Source organism: Trichomycterus rosablanca, chromosome 18 (assembly GCF_030014385.1).
Source record: "Trichomycterus rosablanca isolate fTriRos1 chromosome 18, fTriRos1.hap1, whole genome shotgun sequence".
Taxonomy (NCBI): Eukaryota; Metazoa; Chordata; class Actinopteri; order Siluriformes; family Trichomycteridae; genus Trichomycterus; species Trichomycterus rosablanca.
Window position 1 is genome coordinate 15,579,323 of NC_086005.1, and position 26,175 is coordinate 15,605,497.

At 40.0% G+C, this 26,175-nt stretch overlaps 1 protein-coding gene across 1 annotated transcript in view; it reads left to right on the forward strand.

Moving 5' to 3' along the window:
• The first annotated feature begins 3,064 nt into the window (after positions 1 to 3,064).
• zdhhc8a (zinc finger DHHC-type palmitoyltransferase 8a) overlaps positions 3,065 to 26,175 on the forward strand; it is a 37,755-nt gene continuing 14,644 nt past the window's right edge. The window contains exons 1-2 of the mRNA XM_063014751.1: positions 3,065 to 3,096; positions 24,350 to 24,471. Coding sequence (XP_062870821.1) covers positions 3,065 to 3,096; positions 24,350 to 24,471 — 154 coding nt within the window. The remainder of the gene's footprint in view (positions 3,097 to 24,349; positions 24,472 to 26,175) is intronic.

A 26,175-nucleotide genomic window follows, 5' to 3' on the forward strand; every position in this document is an offset into this window, starting at 1 on the left:
ACACTTGTTCACTTTAAATTGCTTTTTAATTATATTGTTAATTTTTCTAATGTTTCTACATTCTCACTTTTAAAAACATTTCTATATTTTTTGTATAAAATATTTTTTAACTATTTTGTAGTTTTTGTAATTATTGTGGCGGAGCAGTCATTTCACTGCCAGTTGTGCTGTGTATGACTACAGTACTGTATGTACAGTATGTGACAAATAAACCGTGATTTGATTTGATTTGATTTGATTTGAAAAAGGCTGGTCCTCAGCCGCCAGGTGGCGCCAAAGCGGCGCATTTTGCAGACTGATTTACAGGAACAAAAACTAGAACTGAACGGTTCTTCCTAATAATACAACAAACTCACACCGACCAAACAAAACCACCCCTAAAATTGACATGACAATGACTTGGAACAGTTGTGCATGTAACGGGATATATTAAATGTTGGGCTGATAGTAGTTACGTTAAACGATCTCCAAAACAGCAAGGGGTGAGAGTCGACTGACAGTGGTCTGGGAGGGACAAGCCATGAGCCGCTGACAGGTTGTTGGGTATCCAGTGCTTATTGATGTTAGAAGACATTAAGGCAATGCCTTCTGGTACCCACCAAAAAGAGCTACTGATGATAATTTTAGTAATGGTGAGGGTGGAACGGTGGCTCAGTGGGTAGCACTGTTGCCTTACAGCAAGAAGGTCCTGGGTTCGATCACCAGGTGGGCGGTCCAAGTCCTTTCTGTGTGGAGTTTGCATGTTCTCCCTGTGTCTGCGTGGGTTTCCTCCGGGAGCTCCAACAGTCCAAAGACATGAAAATGAGGTGAATTGGAGATGCAAAATTGCCTATGACTGTGTTTGACATTAAACTTGTGAACTGATGAATCCTGTGTAACCAGTAACTACCGTTTCTGTCATGAATGTAACCAAAGTGTTTAAAACATGACATTAAAATCCTAATAAATAAATAAATAGTAATGGTGATAAGGTGAATGTGTCACAACACACCAATTGGACCCTCCTGTGTAGTGGGCGGCATAGTCACAGGTCAGTCAAAGTGCCCATGATAACTCTCCTAATGAAAGCAGCTACAATGGGTACACAGAAAGGGAACTGGACATCAAAGAAATGGAATAAGATTAGCTGGTCCGACAAATATTGTTTTCTCCAAGATCATGTGGACGGGTGGGCACTGTACGTTGTTTACCACCAGGGTGCCCTGTAGAATGATCCACTTTGCAACATCAAACATATACATTGTTATACTTATTTTAGACCTTAGTTGTTTCCCATAACACGTCCCAAAATAAACGTTTAGTCAGGGGCAGCTCGTTCCTTAGGGCGATCGGGCAACGCACCACCAAAGGGCGAAAGGGAAGACATTTTTTCTATCACAGCTGTGACTGTTCTGGTCTGTCTTGCCTCTGAATATCGTAGTCCAATCAGCGTCGAGTTGTGTTCCGTACAGCACCGCCCCTTTTGGGGCGATTTCAGTCTGACTGAAAATCGCCCGGATTGCTCTCATAGACTCTCATGTTAAGGCACTGCAATACAATCTGAATGGGTTCCGGGAGGGCTCGCACTTACCTGCTTGCGTCACACGTAACCTGGTGTCGTGATCTCGTCACCATGACTACCATTACCTCAGTTTGGAGCAACTCCATCGTGTCATTAAGGGTAATGCCATTCAGTCGTCGTAGTAATCAGGATAAATTAGCAACTAAAGAATTAGGGCCACCCAGACCAAATTTAAACATCAAGTATCTACAAAGGGGGGAAAATCATATAAGTTACAAGTAAATTACAGGTAAGTAATGTAATTTTTAAATTGTGAATTGTGATTGCACTTATTGTATCTCCCCAATTGTTTAATTGTACTTCTTTATTCATTGCATATCAGCCCAGATGCCAATCTTTATTCTGGATCTGCTGCATCTAAAATAAAATGCTATCTGATGAAGACTGAATTAAATTGTTAGTGTGAAGGCTTTACTTAATTTTATGATTAATGGTAAAGCTGGTCTCTCTCCATGTTCAAAGTTATTTGTGAGGGCAAACTGACAGATGACTTAAGATGTTAATTATTTAAGCTTTAATTTACCCATTGAACGGGTCACCTTGGCCATCATCGCAACAATTGCCCCCCCTGAGAGATTTGGCAGGAGCCGCCAATGCGTTTAGTCTTGGTAATATAGGCAATATGTACTGTAACAGCTGGTGGACTGGCACCCCAGCACCTCTAACATGCAACTTTATATGCACTTTATTCAGAAAATGTAGTCAATCTATCAGTACACAGCAGGTCCCGCTTGGTACACCTCTTTCCCTCCACTGTCCCAGGTTTAAGTATCTGAATGTACTGTATAACTGTGTTTAATGTTTTGTTTAATTATCTTAAATATAAGTTAATCATTTATATACATTTCTATCTATCTACATTTGTATTCTTAAAAATAAAACAAAATAAAATTAACAGTTTTTCATTACGTGATGTCATTCCTCTGGTTTCTGCTCCTCCTCGCATTACGAGTCACTTTACTGACTCGATATCCGAAGCATCATGATTCATGTAGTTTACCCTTTATGGTAGCATCAGACTGCCACCATAGTGGCTTTACACGACATGTGATTATCACTGAATTTTTCAGATATTAAAATATTACTGTGATGTTAATAGGCAGGTCGTAAAACTCGAGACTACAGAGTACTTGATTACTCTTGATTCGTTCGAGCCAGCGTATCAACACTCCAGACTCGAATTAAAGAGTTCTTTGAAAAGAGCCGATTCATTGATGAATCATCCATCTTGGCTACTTGACAGTTGCGCGAAATTAAAATTGAGTCGTGGGACGGGACGAAGCGATAAGGACGCGTTTGGATGTTTTTAAATAAATTATACTGGTTTATGTTTTTGTTTATTTTAATGAATTAAAACATTTTGTACTTGGAGAAAAGATGTTCGGTTTGTTGGAACTGAGCGACTGAGATGAATGAATGAATAGAGCAGAAATGGCAAATGGACCAGTTGTGCCAGTGAGAGTGGGAGCTTATATCCCTGTGTGCGTTAGTACCAGTCTGATAATGACATCTACCACCCTGTTCTGCACCTTCACGTAAGTTTTCATTATTTATCTAAACTCATACTCATGTGTATAAACTCCAGGACCAGTCTGATACTCTGATCTACCACCCTGTTCTGTGCAATTACTCATTAAACTCGTACTGTAGTTTATAAATTCTAGTACCAGTCTGATACTCTGATCTACCACCCTGTTCTGTGCAATTACTCATTAAACTCGTACTGTAGTTTATAAATTCTAGTACCAGTCTGATACTCTGATCTACCACCCTGTTCTGCGCAATTACTCATTAAACTCGTACTGTAGTTTATAAATTTTAGTACCAGTCTGATACTCTGATCTACCACCCTGTTCTGCGCAATTACTCATTAAACTCGTACTGTAGTTTATAAATTCTAGTACCAGTCTGATACTCTGATCTACCACCCTGTTCTGCGCAATTACTCATTAAACTCGTACTGTAGTTTATAAATTGTAGTACCAGTCTGATACTCTGATCTACCACCCTGTTCTGCGCAATTACTCATTAAACTCGTACTGTAGTTTATAAATTCTAGTACCAGTCTGATACTCTGATCTACCACCCTGTTCTGCACAATTACTCATTAAACTCGTACTGTAGTTTATACATTCTAGTACCAGTCTGATACTCTGATCTACCACCCTGTTCTGCGCAATTACTCATTAAACTCATACTGTAGTTTATACATTCTAGTACCAGTCTGATTCTCTGATCTACCACCCTGTTCTGCACAATTACTCATTAAAGTCGTACTGTAGTTTATAAATTCTAGTACCAGTCTGATACTCTGATCTACCACCCTGTTCTGCGCAATTACTCATTAAACTCGTACTGAAGTTTATAAATTCTAGTACCAGTCTGATACTCTGATCTACCACCCTGTTCTGCACAATTACTCATTAAACTCGTACTGTAGTTTATAAATTATAGTACCAGTCTGATACTCTGATTTACCACCCTGTTCTGCGCAATTACTCATTAAACTCGTACTGTAGTGAATAATTTCTAGGACTAGTCTGATAATGACATCTACCACCCTAAACTCTAGTACCAGTCTGATACTCTGAGTCACCTGAAAAAATACTAATTTAAACTCACACTGTAGTGTATAAACTCTAGGACTAATCTGATAATTTTATTTACCACCCTGTTCTGTACAATTACTAAACTCTAGTACCAGTCTGATACTCTGATCTACCACCCTGTTCTGCACCATTACTCATTAAACTCGTACTGTAGTTTATAAATTCTAGTACCAGTCTGATACTCTGATCTACCACCCTGTTCTGCACCATTACTCATTAAACTCGTACTATAGTTTATAAATTCTAGTACCAGTCTGATACTCTGATCTACCACCCTGTTCTGCACCATTACTCATTAAACTCGTACTGTAGTTTATAAATTCTAGTACCAGTCTGATACTCTGATCTACCACCCTGTTCTGCACCATTACTCATTAAACTCGTACTGTAGTTTATAAATTCTAGTACCAGTATGATACTCTGATCTACCACCCTGTTCTGTGCAATTACTCATTAAACTCGTACTGTAGTTTATAAATTCTAGTACCAGTCTGATACTCTGATCTACCACCCTGTTCTGCACCATTACTCATTAAACTCGTACTGTAGTTTATAAATTCTAGTACCAGTCTGATACTCTGATCTACCACCCTGTTCTGTGCAATTACTCATTAAACTCGTACTGTAGTTCAAACGTTCAAACCAGCGTTCCTCCTTGTCAAGGATCTGCACATCTTCATCATTAAATGAGTGGCTGCTGGCTTGCAGGTGGGTGTAAACCGCAGAGTCCTGGCCAGACGTGGAGTCAAAGAGGCCATTTACGTGAAGAGGGAACGACCATCTCTGAACCGGGGAGGGGGCCTGAGAGTACATCTCTCACCATCATAAAACGCCGTAATTGGAGCTTTACCCCAATCATGTGTGAAAGACATACATGACCATTGTAATTAATTGTCATTGTGAATTTCATATGGACCTGATCACCAGTTCCATTGTTATGCAATGGGTGGTGATCGGTCGTTATGCAAATCAACTGCATATAAGGTTGGGGTATTCAACACCAGCTCAGACTGAAGAAGTCATTCGGATTGAGTGACGAAACGTATCTCTACAACAAACTTGTGTCCAGATGAACTGATTCAACTTTGTGGATTTGTGTACCTGGATTATTGAGCATGCATCAACAGATAAACTCTAGTACCAGTCTGATACTCTGATCTACCACCCTGTTCTGCACAATTACTCATTAAACTCGTACTGTAGTGTATAAATTCTAGGACTAGTCTGATCATGACATCTACCACCCTAAACTCTAGTACCAGTCTGATACTCTGATCTACCACCCTGTTCTGCACCAATCCTAATTTAAACTCATACTGTAGTTTATAAACTCTAGTACCAGTCTGATACTCTAAGTCACCATCCTGTTCTGCACAGTTACTCATTAAACTCATACTGTAGTGTTTTAAACTGTACTTCACGTCTGATAATGACATCTACCACCCTGTTATGCACAATTACTAAACTCTAGTACCAGTCTGATACTCAGATCTACCCCTCTGTTCTACATGAATACTCGTTAAACTCATACTGTAGTGTTTTAAACTTTAGTATCAGTCTGATAATCAGATCTACCACCCTATTCAGCTCAAATACGTATCTAAACTCATACTGTAGTGTATAAACTCCAGTACCAGTCTGATAATTATATCTACTGCCCTGTTCTGCACAATTACTAAACTCCAGTACCAGTCTGATACTCTGATCTACCACCCTGTTCTGCACAATTACTCATTAAACTCGTACTGTAGTGTATAAACTCCAGGACTAGTCTGATAATGACATCTCCACCCTGTTCTGCACAGTTACTACACTTTAGTAACGGTCGGATACTCTGAGCCACCATCCTGCTCTAAAAAAAAACTAAATTAAACTCATACTTTAGTATATTAACTCTAGTACCCGTCTGTTTATCAGATCTGCCACCCTGTTCTACACAAACACTCATTAAACTCATACTGTAGTGTTTTAAACTCTAGAACTAGTCCGGTAATCAGACCTACCACCCTGTTCAGCACAAATACTTATCTAAACTCATACTGTAGTGTATAAACTCTAGTACCAGTCTGTTACTCTGATCTACCACCCTGTTCTGCACAATTACTTATTTAAACTCATACTGTGGTGTATAGTACTCTAGTACCGGCCTGTTATTCAGATCTACCACCTTTTTAGCATAAATACTTATCTAAACTCATACTAGTACCAATTTGTAAAAGGCATCTACCATCCCGTTTAGCACAGCTACTCATTAAACTCGTACTGCAGTGTATAAACTCTAGGACTAATATGATAGTCACATCTACCACCCTGTTCTGTACAATTATTTAACTCTAGTATCAATCTGATATTCAGATCTACCACCCTGTTCTGCACCTTTACTTATTAACTCATACTGTAGTAAATTAACTCTATTACCCGCCTGATAATGAGATCTACCACCGTTCTGTACAATTACTATACTCTAGTACCAATCTGATATTCAGATCTACCACCTTGTTCACCGCAAATACTCATCTAAACTTATACTGCAGTGTACAAACTCTAGAACCAGTTTGTTAATGACATCTACCATTGAAACACATAATGTGTACACTCTAGTACCAGTCTGATAATGATATCTATCACCCTGTTCTGTCAAATGACTGATTTAAACTCTATTTTGTTAAAGATGAAGCACACAAGAATTTAGACAAAGCTGAACAAGTGGTCAGATTACATAAATGATGATACAGCTTGTTATGTTTGGAGAATAATGCCAAGAACAACACATCCACAGTAATTGGAAGTTGGGAGCATTATGGTATTGTGCAAATGGAACTGGGCATAACATGTTAATAAAGAGAACATGAATGGAACAGCCAGGACATACAAGATGAGAATTTAACCTCAATGGGTGAAAAAGTGAAATCGGAATGTTTTAACAAGATAGTTATCTCGCCGCTCAGGTGGCGCAGCAGTAAAACAAGCTAGCACACCAGAGCTGACATTTTGAACTCAGCTTTGCCATCTGGCTGGGCTGGGCGGCTACATGAACAACGTTTGGCTGTTGTTCATACAGGGTGGGAAGCCAGATAGGGACCTCATAACTGTTGCAATTACGGCCTCTGCTGGTTATTGATGGTGCCTGCATAGAGTAGAGGAATAATGCGTTGATCAGGGTGTGGCTCTTCGTACACAAAGCTGATCCACATATGAACTCGCCTCGTGCAGGTAAAAAAGATGCAGTCAGCTGCTGTACACGTGTCGACGGGCCGTGTGTCAGTCTCAGCTGTCATCAATCAGAAGTGGAAATCAACATCAGCAGAGAGAAAGATAGATAGATAGATAGATAGATAGATAGATAGATAGATAGATAGATAGATAGATAGATAGATAGATAGATAGATAGATAGATAGACAGACAGACAGACAGACGTGAGCGATGATGTCCCGGCACAGTGGGGATGAGTTATACAGTCAGATCGCTGTTGGTACAAACGATTTTCTGTATCGTTCCTTCTTACAGTGGAGCTAAATGAGTTTGTCACTGAAGGTGCTCCGCTGTCTGACTAGGAGGTCATGGAGGGGGTGTGATGGATTGTCCAGTATGGAAATTAGTTTGTTTAAAGACCTCCTTTCGACCACCAACTCAAAGCCTTCCAGTAAGCAGCCCAAGACTGAGCATAATGCAATAGGGTAATTGGATACGACTAGATTGGAAAGAAAATTGGGAAAAATGCAAAACAAAAAACAAAAAAACAAGATAGTTATCCCAAACGGAAGCCTAAATAACCAGGCCAAAAAAGTAGGTAAAGATCTCCTGACATTAATTCCATCAAAAAACGATTATTGGGTCACCATTAAACCACAGTGCTGGTGAAATTACTGCCAGTTATTTTTTTTACTGTAATGATTTAATGTTTGTCTCTAAGCTAATGTCTCTAATTTCCAACACCTTTGCAACAAAAAATGCATTTAAAAAAAATGTTGGTGTTCAACTGCTTTTAAATACACATTTTTGTGCTATTTTGAGGTGAATATTTGCATATATGCACTGAAAGAAAAAAACAAACAAATGCAAGACTACTTAAATAGTTTGAAGTTGCTTACCTTCACTACAGTTAAAATACATAATAATGATTTATCACTGTATATAACTCCCACTGGGTTTTTGATGTTTGGTTGTGTTCCACTACAGAAACTAGGACAGCATACTGAAAACTGCAAGTGATGAAGTTCAGCTAAACAGATCAGTTTCTATCAGATTTATTGGCACAGTAGTGTGTAGTTGGAGTAAGTGCTTATATTAAACTGTGCTGTAATTTTCAGTAATAATTAAAATGTTAAAGTGAAGTTGTTGGATTATTGAGTTCAGGTTGTTCAGCCACACCTACTCATACACTTACTCACTTTTTTAACTACTTTTATCCCAATTAGGGTCACTTGTGGGGGGTGGTTCTGGAGCCTTTCCAAGCTTTTCAATGGGTGCAAGGCACACAGTGACACTGGACGGGGCGCCCACTGGTCTCAGACACACACACACACATTCACCTATAGGGCAATTCAGTGTCTCCAATTAACCTGACTGCATGTTTTTGGACTGTGGGAGGAAACAGGAGCTCCCAGAGGAAACCCACGCAGACACTGGGAGAACATGCAAACTCCGCACAGAAAGGACCCGGACCGCCCCACCTGGGGATCGAACCCAGGACCTTCTTGCTGTGAGGCAACAGTGCTACCCACCGAGCCACCGTGCCGACCCCTACTGCATACAGTTATATAAAATCAATTATTCATTTATTGTCTCTTATACCATTACTTTATTTAGGGTCGCGGTGGGTACAATTCATTGGGCAAAGAGGAGGAAATTGGACCCTGGACAGGTTGCCAGTCCATCACAGGGCATAAAATCAATTATAGAAACTGATTTACACACTTGTCTACTGTTTGGAGTGGGTCGTTTTCTTTTCCAGTATAACTGGGCCCCTTTGCACAGATTGTGTGGTGTACAGGAACTCCAGGGGCCTGGACAGAGCCCTGATCTCAACCATATTAAACTGGTTGGGGATTCATTTAGAGTTCTGAGTTCTTGTTTAACACTAGTGCCTGAACTCAATTTTTTTAGTGAATGGACACACGTTCTTTCTTGTTGAAAGCCTTCCCAGAAATTAGAGGCTGTAATGCCCTCTACTAAGCCTTATTATGTTAAAGAGCTCTAACAAGATCAAAGTCAGGTGTCCACTAGTGCTGGACAATAATTCAATATCGATATATATCGCGATGTTTCAATAACGGTGATATGATTTTGAAACAAATTCGATGGATATATATTACGTCAGTGCGTGATGGAAGTACGCCACAGGCATGAAGCCAGTGCTCAGTTACCGCTCTGATTACACTACCTACAACACGGTGGATATTAGCGGCTAAATGAGTTCAACAGCTGTGAGTGAACGAGCATCCACAGTTAAAAAAGAAGGAGTAGAAATAGTTGATAGGAGAGGAAAGACTAGACTCTTTTTTCTGTATTCATTAAGCACAACACCTGCTGTAGCAAATTCTGCAGCAACTCTTAAGCACTTTTTATATTTTTATCCTGGTTGAGCACTTTTGTTTGAAAATGTTTACATACAAATAAAAAGCAGTCCATGTTGTGGATTAAAGCTGGTTAAGACCAGAGGGAGAAAGTAACGAATTACATTTACTCGCGTTACTGTAATTGAGTAGCTTTCTTGTGTACTTGTAATTAGCCTGTAATTTTACTTTTACTTAAGTATGTTTTTTATTAGGAATTGTAATTCGCTACATTTTAAATCACATCCATTACTGAGTAAATAAAACGCTAAAAAAATCGCGTCTGGGAACCTACTGCAGTGAATTCTGATATGGGGAGTCGAATCTTTTGGCTCGGTTCCTTTTAAAGAGCCGTATATATAACGACTCCCAGAAGCGGTTATACAGTTTTAAAAAGTTTTATGGGACTAAAATGACACATTACACATCCCTAAATGTTTTAAATGTTGTATTAACATGTTTTTTCTATTATATTTTAATGAAAAACAACTATTGTGAGATTAATATCCACTTGTCATGTTTGCATTACACAGGAAATCCCCCCCCCCCCCCCCGCTGTTAAAAAAGTACTAAGTAACTAAGTACTAAGTAACGTTTACTCTGAGTACATTTTAAATGAGTTACTTTTTACTTGAGTCGATTTTTAGACTACATTTGCCATGTAGCGAACTTAATAGTAGTAAGTAATAGTACTTTTACTTGAGTACAATATTTTAGTACTCTTTCCACCTCTGGTTAAGACATATGTTAATATATTATATATTGTCAAAGCTTATGTTTATTTGAGAATGATGTCGTGTTTTTGTTTGTATACAAATGCTGAATACAAATAAAAGGTGAAAGCTAATTTATTTGTACCATTATTATTATTATTATTATTATTATTATTATTATTATCATTATTATTATTTCTAAAACATTATGTAGTTTTAAAGGGTGAGATTTTATAGACTTTGCAAAAAAAATTTTCAGAGGTTTGCAGGTACAGCCTTCCAATGTTGGTGTTCTTGGCAGTTTTTCTGACATTTGTATTATTCATATCGATATCGGAATTATATCGTATTGACCGAAATTAGGAGTTATATCGTGATATAAATTTTAGCCATATCGTCCAGCCCTAGTGTCCACATACTTTTGGCCAAATAGTCTACATTTAAAGCAAAAACGAAAATGAAGTAATCATGACATTACACACTAGGACCAACCGGGTTTCTGTCACATTGTAACAAGTCTACTGGTCCGATCCAACAGACGAGCTACTGTAACTCAAACTGCTGAAGAAGTTAATGCTGGTTCTGATAGAAAAGTGTCCGAATTGCGTATGGGGCAGCCAAAGGGGGACCAACACAATATTAGGAAGGTGGTAATAATTTTATGCCTGATCGGTGTATTACTTGCTGCACACCCACTGGTCTCAGGAAAATAAAAAAACAAATCCAAATCTTTAAAGAACTGTGCAAATTGTTAAATATAGCCACATGGTCTCTCCCCCACGCTATGTTTATTACTGTAATTCCTCAACTAAGTTGACTGTGCAATGTCTTACAAACTGGTGCTCATTAGACCTGCTGAACCAGAAACAGTTCTGCTACTGAAGACTATTTTAGTGGAATCATAGGAGCTCCTGCTATCTCTAATAGGGCCCGTCTGAAGTGAAGTGTTACCCAGAGGAACTCTTGATTACATCATATACGATACTTTATGCTGGAAGTGGGAGAGACGAATACTATCATTGCTCCCAAGAACAGACCCATTCTAGAACTGCAGATGGTGAATGGTACGGCTGAGATTTAAACATGATTGTCAGCAGTTGTGCTCCTCACTGCCCAAGTCTGACTGAGTCACTTACAATCGAGGTAAGATTTTAGAGTAGACAGCTCTGTTCTTGCCAGGACTGATTGTTAGATCAACGTTTTGACCAGTTGAATTTGTAGACCTTCTGTGAGAAGAAATGAACTGAGAAACATGTCAAACGATTTAAATTCAGTGGACACAGGGTTTGAACCCAAGTCCTTTGGACCCTGGTGCATGGCCCTGGCCTTACCCTAACCCCACCCCATCTGCTGCATCCCAGTAAAAATGAAGCCCTTTTTAATATTGTGTTGGTCCCCCTTTTGCTGCCAAAATTGCTCTGACCCCTGAAGGTGTGCTGTAGTATCTGGCACCAAGATGTCAGCAGCAGATCCTTTAACTCCTGTAAGTTGCGAGGTGGGGCCTCCATGGATCGGACTTGTTTGTCCAGCACATCCCACAGATGCTCGATTGGCTTGAGATCTGGGGAATTTGGAGGCCAAGTCAACACCTCAAACTGGTTGTTGTGCCATTGCCCAAAGCATCACAGTGCCTCTGACGGCTTGCCTTCTTCCCATAGTGCATCCTGGTGCCATGTGTTCTCCAGGTAAGCGACGCACATGCACCCGGCCATCCACGTGATGTAAAAGAAAACGTGATTCATCAGACCAGGCCACCTTCTTCCATTGCTCCGTGGTCCATTCCCGATGCTCACGTGCTCATTGTTGGCGCTTTCGGCGGTGGACAGGGGCAGCATGGGCACCCTGACTGATCTGCGGCTATGCAGGCCCATACACAACAAACTGTGATGCACTGTGTATTCTGACACCTTTCTATCAGAACCAGCATTAACTTCTTTAGCAGTTTGAGCTACAGTAGCTTGTCTGTTGGATCGGACCACACGGGCCAGTCTCCCAGTTCCCCACATGCATCAATGAGCCTTGGTCGCCCATGACCCTGTCGCCGGTTTACCACTGTTCCTTCCTTGGACCACTTTTGAAAGATATTGACCACTGCAGACTGGGAACACCCCACAAGAGCTGCAGTTTTGGAGATGCTCTGACCCAGTTTTCTAGCCATCACAATTTGGCCCTTGTCAAACTCGCTAAAATCCTTACACTTGTTCATTTTTCCTGCTTCTAACACATCAACTTTGAGGACACTTTCTTCCTAATATATCACACCCACTAACAGGTGCCGTGATGAAGGGATAATCAGTGTTATTCACTAATGTTATGCCTGGTCGGTGTAATTTGTTTTTTAGATACCAGTATAATACCAGTTTGAATGGTCTTCTAGTTACCTTTAGTTACCAATTTAATCATAATAACAACTTATTAATAACAACTGTATGTCTTCTTTTCTATTACGTTTATAGTGCTTAGTGATAGTTGTGTGGAGTATTTTCCAAAACAGTAGAGAAAATAGATGTTGGAATACTGGGACCTTAAACCCTTATTAAAACACACGGTGTTATGTTTCCCGTGACCTTTTTTACCAAACGATGCAATATTTATGTACAATACAGTATTACTGTAGAACACACTGAATATCCAGTCTGCAGAAATAAGCCTGATATAAAACAAACCTCCAGCAGGAGCACATTTATTATATTAATGATGTGAGCTTGCCATTGAGATGAATGGCTTAGTGGCAATGTTATTTCAGCTAGCGAGAGCACTGGAGTCCATCTGCTCAGTGAGTGTGCCACCATCAGTCCTCCTTTACTCAGAATTAATGTTACTGTGGCTTGATTAGGAATGCAGTTGTTTTATACAGTGCTGTTTTTTTGCACCAATACGACAGTGTTGCTTTTTTACTGTGGTAAACAGTGACTCATGTGGATTTGCTTGATGTTGGGTGTTAATTGTAACATTTGGTCACAGATGTTTAAAGTAGGTTAAATAAAACTGCCCTACAGTTGAGGTCAAATAGCAATGCAGAAATGTACTTCACCACCCTTATGAAGAAGACTGGTAGATCTGTATTGTGGGGATGTTATAGAAAGTTCATTATGGATTCCACTAAGTACAGGCATATACAGTGGTATCTTGAAACGCAATGTCAGTTGGTCCCTGGAGTGGCGTCGAGTTTAAAAGGCATTGAGTTTCAAGGTATTTTCTCCAAAAGGATGTATGGGAAACCTGTTAATGCATTCCATGCTCCTGTGGAACTGCATATATTTTAGGCTAATGTAAAATAATGGGGTTGTTTTTGACTTATACACTGAAAATAACAAATATAATATAAAAACACTAAAAATACAATTGAAAAACTGTTAAATACATTAAAGCCTGCTCTTTAACTTTACTTGTTTATTGTTTCCTTATGCTTCTTATTCGTGGAGATGCTTGATCTTGGAATACTGTATTCCTTAGCGAGTTCAGTAAGGACACATTCACATGAGAAGAGGCAAATTCGCTTTTGCTCTGGCTATGCCATTATTTCCTATGGAGTGTGGCAGTACACAAAGCTTAATGCGACTTATTGTACTAAAACAACAAGCGAGGAATTTCATTAGTGGAGAGAAATTATGAGCAGTAATAATTAAGAGAGTTTTCGTGCTCCTATGTCGTTCTTTTAAAACATACAGACACATTAAGCTTTTTTTAACGATTAGCATTTTAGACTCTCGAAAAAGCTGATTCTCACAATTTCTCAGAACCCTGAGCCTTAACACAAGTTTAAAAGTGAAACAAAAGGAAAATCCAGCTAAACACAGATACATGTGGAGCTTTCAGAGTTAATTTGGTGGTTATTCCACACAAATGCAGATTCGTCTCATATTTACACTTTCATGATGGCACCGCTCAAACCAAGTGCTGAACAAAGCGGCAGTCGCACACACGTCGAGTTTAAGTGTACAAATTTCTCGAAGAATTGAGTTGAGTTTCAAAGATTTCGAGTTTAAAGGAACGCCGAGTTACAAGGTACCACTGTATTTGAATTAAAACCTGACAGTCACAAATACAGGACTTTCCAGGTGGAGTTCTACAGGCATTTTGCAAATATCACAATTGTTTTCAGGTGATGTTCTGAAGTCTTTCTCACAGATTCAGGAAGAATTTGGGTTTTCTAAACTTGAATTTGTTAGGTATTTGCAAATTCGCCATTTTATCAAACTTTTACAGGGGAGGGATGAATTTAGAATAGAACTGACTGAGATAGAGGAACTTCTACACAATCATTGCAATCTAAAAGGTCTCTCGTGTATATAACTTATTGTCTAATGCCAGTATCTCTTCACTACCTAACTTAAAGTTTGTGGGAAAGGGACCTCGAAATAGATATAAACGACAATACTTGGAAAACCGTATGGCGGGACTTATATCCTAAACTATGCTCACTATCAACCCATGAAATTAACTATAAATTTATTAATAAGATGTACCTCACTCCAATTTGCCTCCAAAAGATCTCTCCTGACTATTCTGCTCTCTGCTTCAAATGTAAACAGATAAAGGGGACATATTTACACGGTTTTTGGTCATGTGACAAGATTCTCATTCCTTTTGGAAGGGGGTGCATCGTGAACTTGAGAAAATATTGAAGGTCCAATTGACCTTTTCTCCTGCTCTTTTTCTGTTGAACTATGATACAGACTCTGTGCTTGACTGTAAAACAAGACATTTATTTTTCATTTTAGTATCTCTTGCTAAGAAATGTATTTTACTGTTATGGTCAACTCCTCAAGTTCCATCTGTTAATTTCTAGCTAAACCAGGTTACAACAGTGCTTCCACTGGAGCAACTGACATATAACTTGCATCAGAAAACACATAGATTCTGGCAGATATGGCAGCTGTTGATGTCCTATCTTGAATTGTCTTAAACTGCTAATTTTTTTTTGCTGTGTCATGTATATTGGTAATTATTAGCCTGTATGTCCAAAGATAACTGTACTTGTGAACCTGACTTTATGTGCAAATAAAAAAAAAAAAAAAAAAAACTGACAGACAGCCAGGAAGCTTAAACTGGGCTGTGGTTGTACCTTTTAGCAGGACAATGATCCACCCTCAAACTCAGGAATTAAAGTTGTGCCATAGCTGTCCCATTTCCGTCCCATTTCTCTGATGTAAACCCCATAGAAAACCTGTAGGATGTGGGAAAAAACTTAAAGGACCCCACCGGAGCATACTATAAGCAATAAGTACAAATATCTCTGAAACAGTTAGAATAGTATGATCCTGTGTATGTGTTAGAACTAACTATAAAACATCAGCCACTGACTGGTGTGATCAACAGCTTCACACGTGTTGAAAGAGGCTTTTTTTTATTAGAACTGCAGCCCTCACAGTGCAGCAAGATGTTGTGCAATGATTTAAATTAAGTGCTTATAAATGTAAATGTTCTAGCATTTTATAGCCGAACACAGACAATAAAAGAAGCCCAGATTAAAAACTGCTTGGCTGGTTTATTAGAAGCTGATGCTTATCAGGATGGACTGGGGGTAATAAAATCTCCATGCTGTCCAGATGGTCAGAAATCAATGTTAGTTTACTGTTTTGAAGACATCGGGTAATTCTTTTGATAAGAAACAAGGTTTTTAAAGAGCCAGAGGCATTGTACATCTGTCCCCATCTTAATCTCCTTAACAGTATGTACAGATTGAAGTATTTTCATGTGTAACAGGACAGTTGTAGTTTAGTGGCTAAGGTACTGGACTAACGATCAGAAGGTTTCTGGTTTACGCCCTCAAACTTCAAGTTGCCAATGTTGGGCACCTAAGCAAGGTCCTTAACCTCTAATTGCTTGCATTGTATTAGTCACAATTGTCAGTCACTTTGAATGAAAGCGTCTGCCTAAATATAGGTAGATAGATAGATGGATGGATGGATGGACAGATGGATAGATAGATGTTGCCAAAAGTATTCACTCACCCATCCAAACCATTGAATTCAGGTGTTCCTATCACTTCCATGGCCACAGGTGTATAAAACCAAGCACCTAGGCATGCAGACTGCTTCTACAAACATTTGTGAAAGAATGGGTCGCTCTCAGGAGCTCAGTGAATTCCAGCGTGGTACCGTGATAGGATGCCACCTGTCCAGTCAGACACGTCCAGTCGTTAAATTTCCTTGCTACTAAATATTCCACAGTCAACTGTCAGTGGTATTATAACAAAGTGGAAGCGATTGGGAACAACAGCAACTCAGCCACGAAGTGGTCGGCCACGTAAAATGACAGAGCGGGTCAGCAGATGCTGAGGTGCATAGTGCGCAGAGGTCGCCAACTTTCTGCAGAGTCAATCGCTACAGACCTCCAAACTTCATGTGGCCCTCAGATTAGCTCAAGAACAGTGTGTAGAGAGCTTCATGGAATGGGTTTCCATGGCCGAGCAGCTGCATCCAAGCCCTACATCACCAAGCGCAATGCAAAGCGTCAGATGCAGTGGTGTAAAGCACACCGCCACTGGACTCTAGAGCAGTGGAGACATGTTCTCTGGAGTGACGAATCACGCTTCTCCATCTGGACGAGTCTGGGTTTGGTGGTTGCCAGAAGAATGGTACTTGTCTGACTGCATTGTGCCAAGTGTAAAGTTTGGTGGAGGGGGGATTATGGTGTGGGGTTGTTTTTCAGGAGTTGGGCTCGGCCCCTTAGTGAAAGGAACTCTTAATGCTTCAGCATACCAAGAGATTTTGGCCAATTTCATGCTCCCAACTTTGTGGGAACAGTTTGGGGATGGCCCCTTCCTGTTCCAACATGACTGCGCACCAGTGCAAAAAGCAAGCTCCATAAAGACATGGATGAGTAAGTTTGGTGTAGAAGAACTTGACTGGCCTGCACAGAGTCCTGACTTCAACCCGATAGAACACCTTTGGGATGAATTAGAGCGGAGACTGCGAGCCAGGCCTTCTCGTCCAACATCAGTGTCTGACCTCACAAATGCACTTCTGGAAGAATGGTCAAAAATTCCCATAAACACACTCCTAAACCTTGTGGAAAGCCTTCCCAGAAGAGTTGAAGCTGTTATAGCTGCAAAGGGTGGGCCGACATCATATTAAACCCTATAGATTAAGAATGGGATGTCACCCAAGTTCATATGCGTGTGAAGGCAGATGAGCGAATACTTTTGACAATATAGTGTAGGTAGGTAGGTAGGTAGGTAGGTAGGTAGGTAGGTAGGTAGGTAGGTAGATAGATAGATATTAAAGTACAAGGTATTTAAGTACACAAGTATTGTTGTACAACATTATGTAATTAAATAAATAGAATAAAAAGTTGTAGTATGTAATTTAAGTGTCATTGCAGTAAAAATGATCATGATATGTAATATTTAAATATAACCTAAATAATAAGGGTCCTTAGATTGAACCCTGAGGTACCCCAATTTATTTAATTTATGTAATTTTTTAAATATACTTTAACTATGGCTTTATGATTAGGCATAATGTTCAGAACCTGTTCCTATAGCAAACAATAGAACAAACTGCCAGCCCATTTATTTTACAGGACCAGTTGTCCTCTCTGAAGAAGTGGTTTAATAACCAACAGGATAAAGTCAGGAATATCTTGTATAATTAGATTATTATTTAAAACAGGTTTCTTTTATTTTGTCTATCTTTATTAGTTTTTTATTATTATTATTATTATTATTATCTATTTTTCCCCACTTTTCTTCCCCCCCAATTTCTCTCCCCTATTCTAGTCGTGTCCAATTACCCTGATTGCATCCTCTATACTGGTTCGACCCTTCACCGCTGACTGAGGACGCCTCTCAACTGACTTGCGCCCCCTCCGATACTCAATCAGTACAGACTGCATTTTTGTTCTGCATGAGTCGAGTTCATACACTAATGGACGCTGTGTATGGAGGGTCACACCCCCATCAGCATTATTTCTCAGCCCTGTGCAGGTGCCATCAGTCAGCCAGCAGAGCCGCAGTTGTACCAGTTATGAGGACCTATGATCCGACTCTCTACCCTCTAACCCTGAACAACAGTCAATTGTTGTTCATACTGTCACCCAACACAGTTGGAGAGGTTGAGATTTGATGCGATGCATTCAGAACCCCAACTCTGGTGCGCTAGAGTACTTTACCGCTGCGCCACCTGAGCGGCATCTTTTTATTTATGTTAAACTAAATTAGATGTTTGTGAGAGTTGTTGTTTTCCTCAAAAAAGTCAAGGTACGCACAGTGGTACCTTAAAACTCAACGTCAATTGGTTCTGGGACTGGAGTCGAGTTTTAAAGGTGTTAAAGGAGTTTCAAGGCATTTTTGAACAAAGCGACTGTTCATTGTTAATTTGAAATTAAATAAATAATTATTTTTTTTAATCTGAACATTTTAAAAATTAACTGAACATGTTGAGTTAACGGCAAACGTCGAGTTTAAGGGTACAAATTTCTCCACTAAGTGCATCGAGTTTCAAAGAATTTGAGTTTAGGGGACGTCAAGTTACAAGGTACCACTGTACCAGATTGGTGTAACTAATAATGCGCTGAGAGAGTATATACACAGATCGGTTATAACATTATGACCACCTCCTTGTTTCTACACTCACTGTCCATTTTATCAGCTCCACTTACCATATAGAAGCACTTTGTAGTTCTACAATTACTGACTGTAGTCCATCTGTTTCTCTCCATACTTTTTTACCCTGCTTTCACCCTGTTCTTCAATTGTCAGGACCCCCACAGGACCACTACAGGAGTAGGTATTATTTGGGTGGTGGATCATTCTCAGCACTGCAGTGACACTGACATGGTGGTAGTGTGTGTTGTGCTGGTATGAGTGGATCAGACACAGCAGCACTGATGGAGTTTTTAAACACCTCACTGTCACTGCTGGACTGAGAATAGTCCACCAACCAAAAATATCCAGCCAACAGCGCCCTGTGGGCAGCGTCTTGTGACCACTGATGAAAGTCTAGAAGATGACCAACTCAAACAACAGCAATAGATGAGTGATCGTCTCTGACTTTACATCTACAAGGTGGACCAACTAAGTAGGAGTGTCTAATAGAGTGGACAGTGAGTGGACACGGTATTTAAAACTCCAGCAATGCTGCTATGTCTGATCCACTCATACCAGCACAACACACACTAACACACCACCATCATGTCATTGTCACTGCAGCGCTGAGAATCTGCTCTGTGGTGGTCCTGACCATTGAAGAACAGGGTGAAAACAGGCTAAAAGGTATGTAGAGAAATAGATGAACTACAGTGAGTAATTGTAGAACTACAGAGTGCTTCTATATGGTAAGTGGAGCTGATAAAATGGACAGTGAGTGTAGAAACAAGGAGGTGGTCATAATGTTATACCTGATCAGTGTATTTGGTATATATACATACATAGTGATTGAACATCAATGCCTTGACAACACAGCCGCAGATTAAACTGTACACAACTGCCACTGACTCTAAATAGAATTTAGGGTTTATTTATCTTTGTTCCTTTGTCATTATTTACTTGCCATTTAATTAAATAATGTCTGCAGATGAACATCATTAGTCAGATTTTGAAGTTTGTAGGGATTCATGAGCTGCAGTATTTCATTCTGCCAAGGATGCCAAATTGTACGCAAATCCCAGCATGAAGGACGAAGTAAGAATTTCATTCAAAATGCAGTAAATGTGTGCATAATAAGATGCAAATGGAGTTTTGCTGACATTTTGCTAACAAAAATGTATCTACGTTGATTGGAATCAGATGCCAACACAATTTCACATTGAACACTGATGCATGGTGTGCATGTTTATTTTTTTTTACATTTTTTACACACAGTTTCTGTGGTTCATCAGTGATAAGCGGCGTGCTGAGTGGTCCGTGATCTGAATTTAATAATCTGGGGATTATGAAAGCACAGCTGGTGTAGCACTGGCAATTCTAACTCCCCCTCTTTGACCTGTATTCCAGTAGAAACCCATTAGAAAAAGCAGACCAGTGGAGGAGGTCTCTGACTTGTGTCTCATGTTTAATGAATATTTCAATTTTATTCCCATTTATTATATTATATTGTAGGAAATCTAATGCTTTTTCAATTCATTTGATCATTTAGGTAGTGTGGGTGTCGCAGAACTCCATGAACCTGGGAACTTGGGTTTGGTCCTTGCTAGAGGCCAATACTTTGTATACATTTGCTTGTAGTCACTGTTGTAACAATGTTTTTGGACAACATGCCAAACGGTTAAAAGTATGTGGACACCCCTCCTAATTATTAAGTTTATATGGTTTAAATGCTTTTACCTTTGTGCCAACAGTAACACACATACTGATGAGTTTGGGGTGGAGATACTCCAGTGGCTGGCACAGAGCGCTGACCTCAATCCCATTAGACAGCCAGCCAATTGTGAGCCAAGACTACATGGCCAACATCACATCATCATACATAATCAAACATACAGAGTAAATATAATATAACATAGTGTGTATTGTTTGGGGAAACAAACTTAATTGTGCTTCAAATTAGAGAAGAATTTGATTTGCCAAGTAATTAAATCTAGATGAGCCAACAAACTCAAACTTAAAAACCAAAGTAACTCAATAACAAAAGAAGGCTGAGCCCATCTCCTGAGGTAATCCCATAAAACGGGCAAAATTAAACTACAATGTTGCAAAAAGCAAATCCTTTTTGATGTAGATGTCTGAAAGTTGTACTTGCTAAACAAAGTAGTAATGCTAATAATCGAACCGTCTTCCCCAAATCAATCACTGATAAACAAATTCTTGTTTATGTAATCTGGTAGCTGCTATATGAGTTCGTCAGTGAGCCACATTAAGAGTCATGGACAGTGGTAGCCTAGTGGGTAGCGCTTTGGTCTATCAAAAGATTGGCGGTTCAAATCCAGGCTCCACTGTTGGGTCCTTGAGCAAGGCCCTTAACCCTGTCTGCTCCAGAGGCGCCATACGAAGGCTGACCCTGCACTCTGACCCCAGCTTCCAAACAAGCTGGGATATGCGAAGAAAGAATTTAATTGTACTGTATATGTATATATGACAAATAAAGGATATCTTATCTTATCTTATGTACTTCTGCTCTGCCATTATGGCCGGCAGAGGGGGCACGGAGGTGCCTTGTGAGCATAAATCAGCTCGGGGTGGTTGTTTTTCTATACATTATGGGTTCTCCCTTGCAACCTTGCCACTTTCTTTGTTGGCAAACCTGTGTTTTTTTTTGTAACTGTGAGACTGCTCAGTCCGGTCCGGTTTTCCACTGGTGTGTAATGGCAGCATACTTATTTCTTTGTGGCAACTCAGAAAAAACTGTTTGGCTGTGGTTGTTTATGTGTCTTTTGCCACTTTGTTTCTGTTATTTTGGCCACCTTTATTTATTTGTGTTTATTCCTTTTTTGTTAATGGCATTTCAGCCACAGTATTGTTCTATTTTGGTGAAGCATATTTGCACTTCTCATTCTTGCAGGTGCAGGGTTTCAGCTCAGGCTTTACTTGTGAGGTGGGACCTGCCCTGTTACAGTTGATGCGTATAAACATGCCATTTTTTGTTCATATTTACAAGTACAAAGTCAAAAGACATTAAATGTGTACACTGTATAATGTGATAGCCCACTGCTGGCTGGGCTGAATGGGGATTCATCTTCTTGTGGTTGCAAGAACTCCTACAGCCTGGTGAAGGTGCTGACCTGAGCGGCTGAGGAATACAGATAGAGCAGCATGGACCTCTATCGAGACTCTGTTTACAACCACCCCTCCACCGTGTGTGTGTGTGTGTGTCTACCCTGTAATGGACTGGCGACCTCTCCAGGGTGTTTCCTGCCCTTCATCCAATGAATCTGACCCACCGCAACCCTGACCAGTATAAAGGGTTGGTAAAACAGACATTAACTTAATAAACGAATTAGGAGCTGTACCCACATACCTTTTGACCCTATAGTGTACATTATATAGCCAAAATTATTTGCACACTTGACCGTGAGTTTGTTGGACATTCCATTTAAATAGGACATGGAACACTCTTTTTAATGTCTGTGGGAATTTGTGCCCATTTAGTCAAAAGATCATTTTAAAGCTGTTCTGTGGGGTTGAGGTCAGGGCTCTTTAAACCGTTTTTTTTAAACAAAGCTTTTCCTCATGTTTATTTCCTTTATATAATTTATGTTTTACACCTGTTAGCAATTGTTGTGGCTGAAACGCATGAATTCAATAATTAGAAGGGATGTCACAATACTTTTGTCTATATAATGTACATCAAAAAACATAAATGGTTGAATACTTGTTCCCACCCTCACTGTATCAAAGTGATGATTGTCAGAGTCATTTTATTGCTGATACATGTTACAAAATGTGTAATTTTTAGGTTTTCATTTCCTTTTTCATTTGATGTTTCAGGTGTTTGATCCCTCCCTTGTAATTTAATCTAACTTTTCTATTTAATCTCCTTTCCCTGAATCATCCACCTTGTGTAATGCCTCGTTTTATCTGCACTTTTATCCACACTTTCATCTTTATCAACACTTTTATCTTCACTGTGAGAAAATATATCTAAAGCCTTGAACAGTTAGATGACTAGAAATATCCCAATTATAAGATCAAAAGAAGCAGAGTGGTCGGGATTGGTTTTGGGAAATAAGGGCTCACATCTAGTCACATGGTACTGAAGGTGCTACCAAGAAATGCTTCATTGTAATTGTGTTTGTGTGATTCATTAAACAAATACACTGCCAGTTTAGTAGCCGATAGAAGCATAAGGGCCGACATGTGCTTGCTCTAACACAGGGTTTTTCAAACTTTTTTTCAAGCCACCCACATTTTGTCCATGATTTTTACCATACCCGGGAAACACAAACAATACATCAATACGAAACACAAAACGAAAAATACTTAATTAATAAAAATGGTGGTAATCTGGTCCCACAGTGGTTTATAATATGTAACGTAAAGCCTCCACAAGGGGGCGTTCATGTACAAGTTCATTTTGTTTTTATGTACCTTTTTTTTCTGCGACCAATTTTTCCACCCAAGGATCACGACCTAGACTGAAAAACCCATGCCTTAAGACATGTGATACCATAGTACAATTACACCGATGAGGCATAACATTATGACCACCTCCTTGTTTTTACACTTACTGTCCATTTTATCAGCTTCACTTACCATATAGAAGCACTTTGTAGTTCTACAATTACTGACTGTAGTTCATCTGTTTCTCTGCATGCTTTGTTAGCCCCCTTTCATACTGTTCTTCAATGGTCAGGACTCCCAGTACCACTACAGAGCAGGTATTATTTGGGTGGTGGATCATTCTCAGCACTGCAGTGACACTGACATGGTGGTGGTGTGTTAGTGTGTGTTGTGCTGGTATGTTTTTAAACACCTCACTGTCACTGCTGGACTGAGAATAGTCCACCAACCAAAAATATATTCAGCCAACAGCGCCCTGTGGGCAGCGTCCTGTGACCACTGATGAAGGTCTAGAAGATGTCCAACTCAAACAGCAGCAATAGATGAGCAATCGTCTCTGACTTTACATCTACAAGGTGGACCAACTAGGTAGGACTGTCTAATAGAGTAGACAGCGAATGGACACGGTATTTAAAAACTCCAGTAGTGCTGCTGTGTCTGATCCACTCATACCAGCACAACACACACTAACACACCACCACCATGTCATTGTCACTGCAGTGCTGAGAATCATCCACCACCTAAATAATACTACTCTGTAGTAGTCTTGGGAGAGTCCTGACCATTGAAGGGGGCTAACAAAGCATGCAGAGAAGCAGATGGACTACAGTCAGTAAGTGTAGAACTACAAAGTGCTTCTATATGGTAAGTGGAGCTGATAAAATGGACAGTGAGTGTAGAAACAAGGACGTGGTATTATTGTTATGGCTGATTGGTGAAACAACTCCTTTATTTTTATTTCTCACAGGTGTCCTTGGTTGGCTGAGAATATGTCTCTTGCTTTCCCACCATGCGTTGGCATCTCTTTCCTCTTCGTCATGGCAAACTTCACCATGGCGACGTTCATGGATGCTGGAGTGCTGCCGAGGGGTCAGTCCAGTTCATCAGAGCAAAAACGAGTACCAAAATCTGACATGAAATAAATACAGTGGAACCTTGATTTAACGGACAAAATCTGGAAACCAAATGTTCAGTTCGTTTGTTTGAAAAAATTACAGCATGAAGAGTATTAACACCAGTAGTTCAGTAATCCTGCACTAGCCAGCGCACGTTGCTCTGTTTACATAAGTGATAGGCTTTATTTTGACGGGAGGCTCGCTTTGTTCTCGCCTTCATTTTTGCAGTTCTAGTGCTTAGTTATATGCACCAGCACTGCTCCAGTAGCCACCAGCAGTGCTTCAGACTCAGAGTAATAGATACTCTACGCCAGTGTTTCCCAACCTTTTTTGCACCACGGACCGGTTTCATATAAGATATAATTTTACGGACTGGCACTGGCAGGAGATTTTAATAATATTGCTCACAAACAATGTAAAATGAGCTTTTTCCGCTGCAACGAGACGCTGCTCCCACCTAGGGGTGACTGACAATAAGACAATAACACCTAAAATAGAAGCAGTGAAAACTGCTTTTCTAGCGATCTCTAATTATTCATTCTTTCTGTGCGGCCCGGCAATCAATAGCCCATGGACCGGTACCGATCCGCGGCCCGGTGGTTGAGGACCACTGCTCTACGCTATAAATCTCCACCACACAAGGGAAATGCAATTTCTCCCCAGTAGTACAGTACACCAATTGTAATATTTATTTACTTGTTTTACATTGCATATTTACATATCTATTGACTTGTTAGTTTTACTCATTATTAGAGATGCATGAGTACCGATACTGATATCGGGTATTTGCCCGTTACCACGCTCATTAACTTGTACTCGTACTCGCAAACGAGGCTCCGATACTAAACATCAGATACCGTGTGCCTAGTGCACGTTGCTGCGTTATGCCTGGTTCACACTACACGATTTTTGCCCTGATTTTCGCTCGGCGACTGGTCGGCGCTAGATTTGCCGGCTCGGGAGCAACTCGGCGTTCAACTCGGCTCTCGACCGCTAAGTGTGAACTATCCAACAACTCGATCCGACCGGCTCGCCGAGCGCTCGGCGACCGGATCGAGCTTTCTAGCATGTCAGATATCTGATCTGAGATGTGCAACTGGGAATGAGTGACATGTCGAACAGCCAATGAGAACGCAGGATACTGTGTGAAGTGAAACGCAGGAGAGGAGTGTAAACAAGTGGGACAGGGGGATAATATAGTTTATATCAGAATACACCAGCACACACACACGTTTGACAGTATTTCTGACCTGATCGTTCTCTACAAAACATAACAACAAAACACCAACATTGCAAAAATATTTATTAACCTCCAACTCATTAACTCCATTAACTCATTAACTCCATCATTCTAAATAGGTATTGGTATCGGTATCGGCAAGTACAAAAATACATGTACTTGTACTTGTACTCGGTTGGGAAAAAATGGTATTGATGCATCCCTACTCATTATCATATTGCATGTTTAGCACTTTTGTGGACCTTAGTGCTGTGTTTTTGTATATTTTCGCACCCCCTGAAAAAATTAAAACCTTGCTGTTTCGGACAATCGCATTTTATGGACCAGTGCTCCCCCTTTTAGTCCATTAAATCAAGGTTCCACTGTATTAGAGAAAAAAGCCTGCATGATTACCCACTAAATCAATTTTCGGATGCTTGCTTTGTTAATTATTTAATC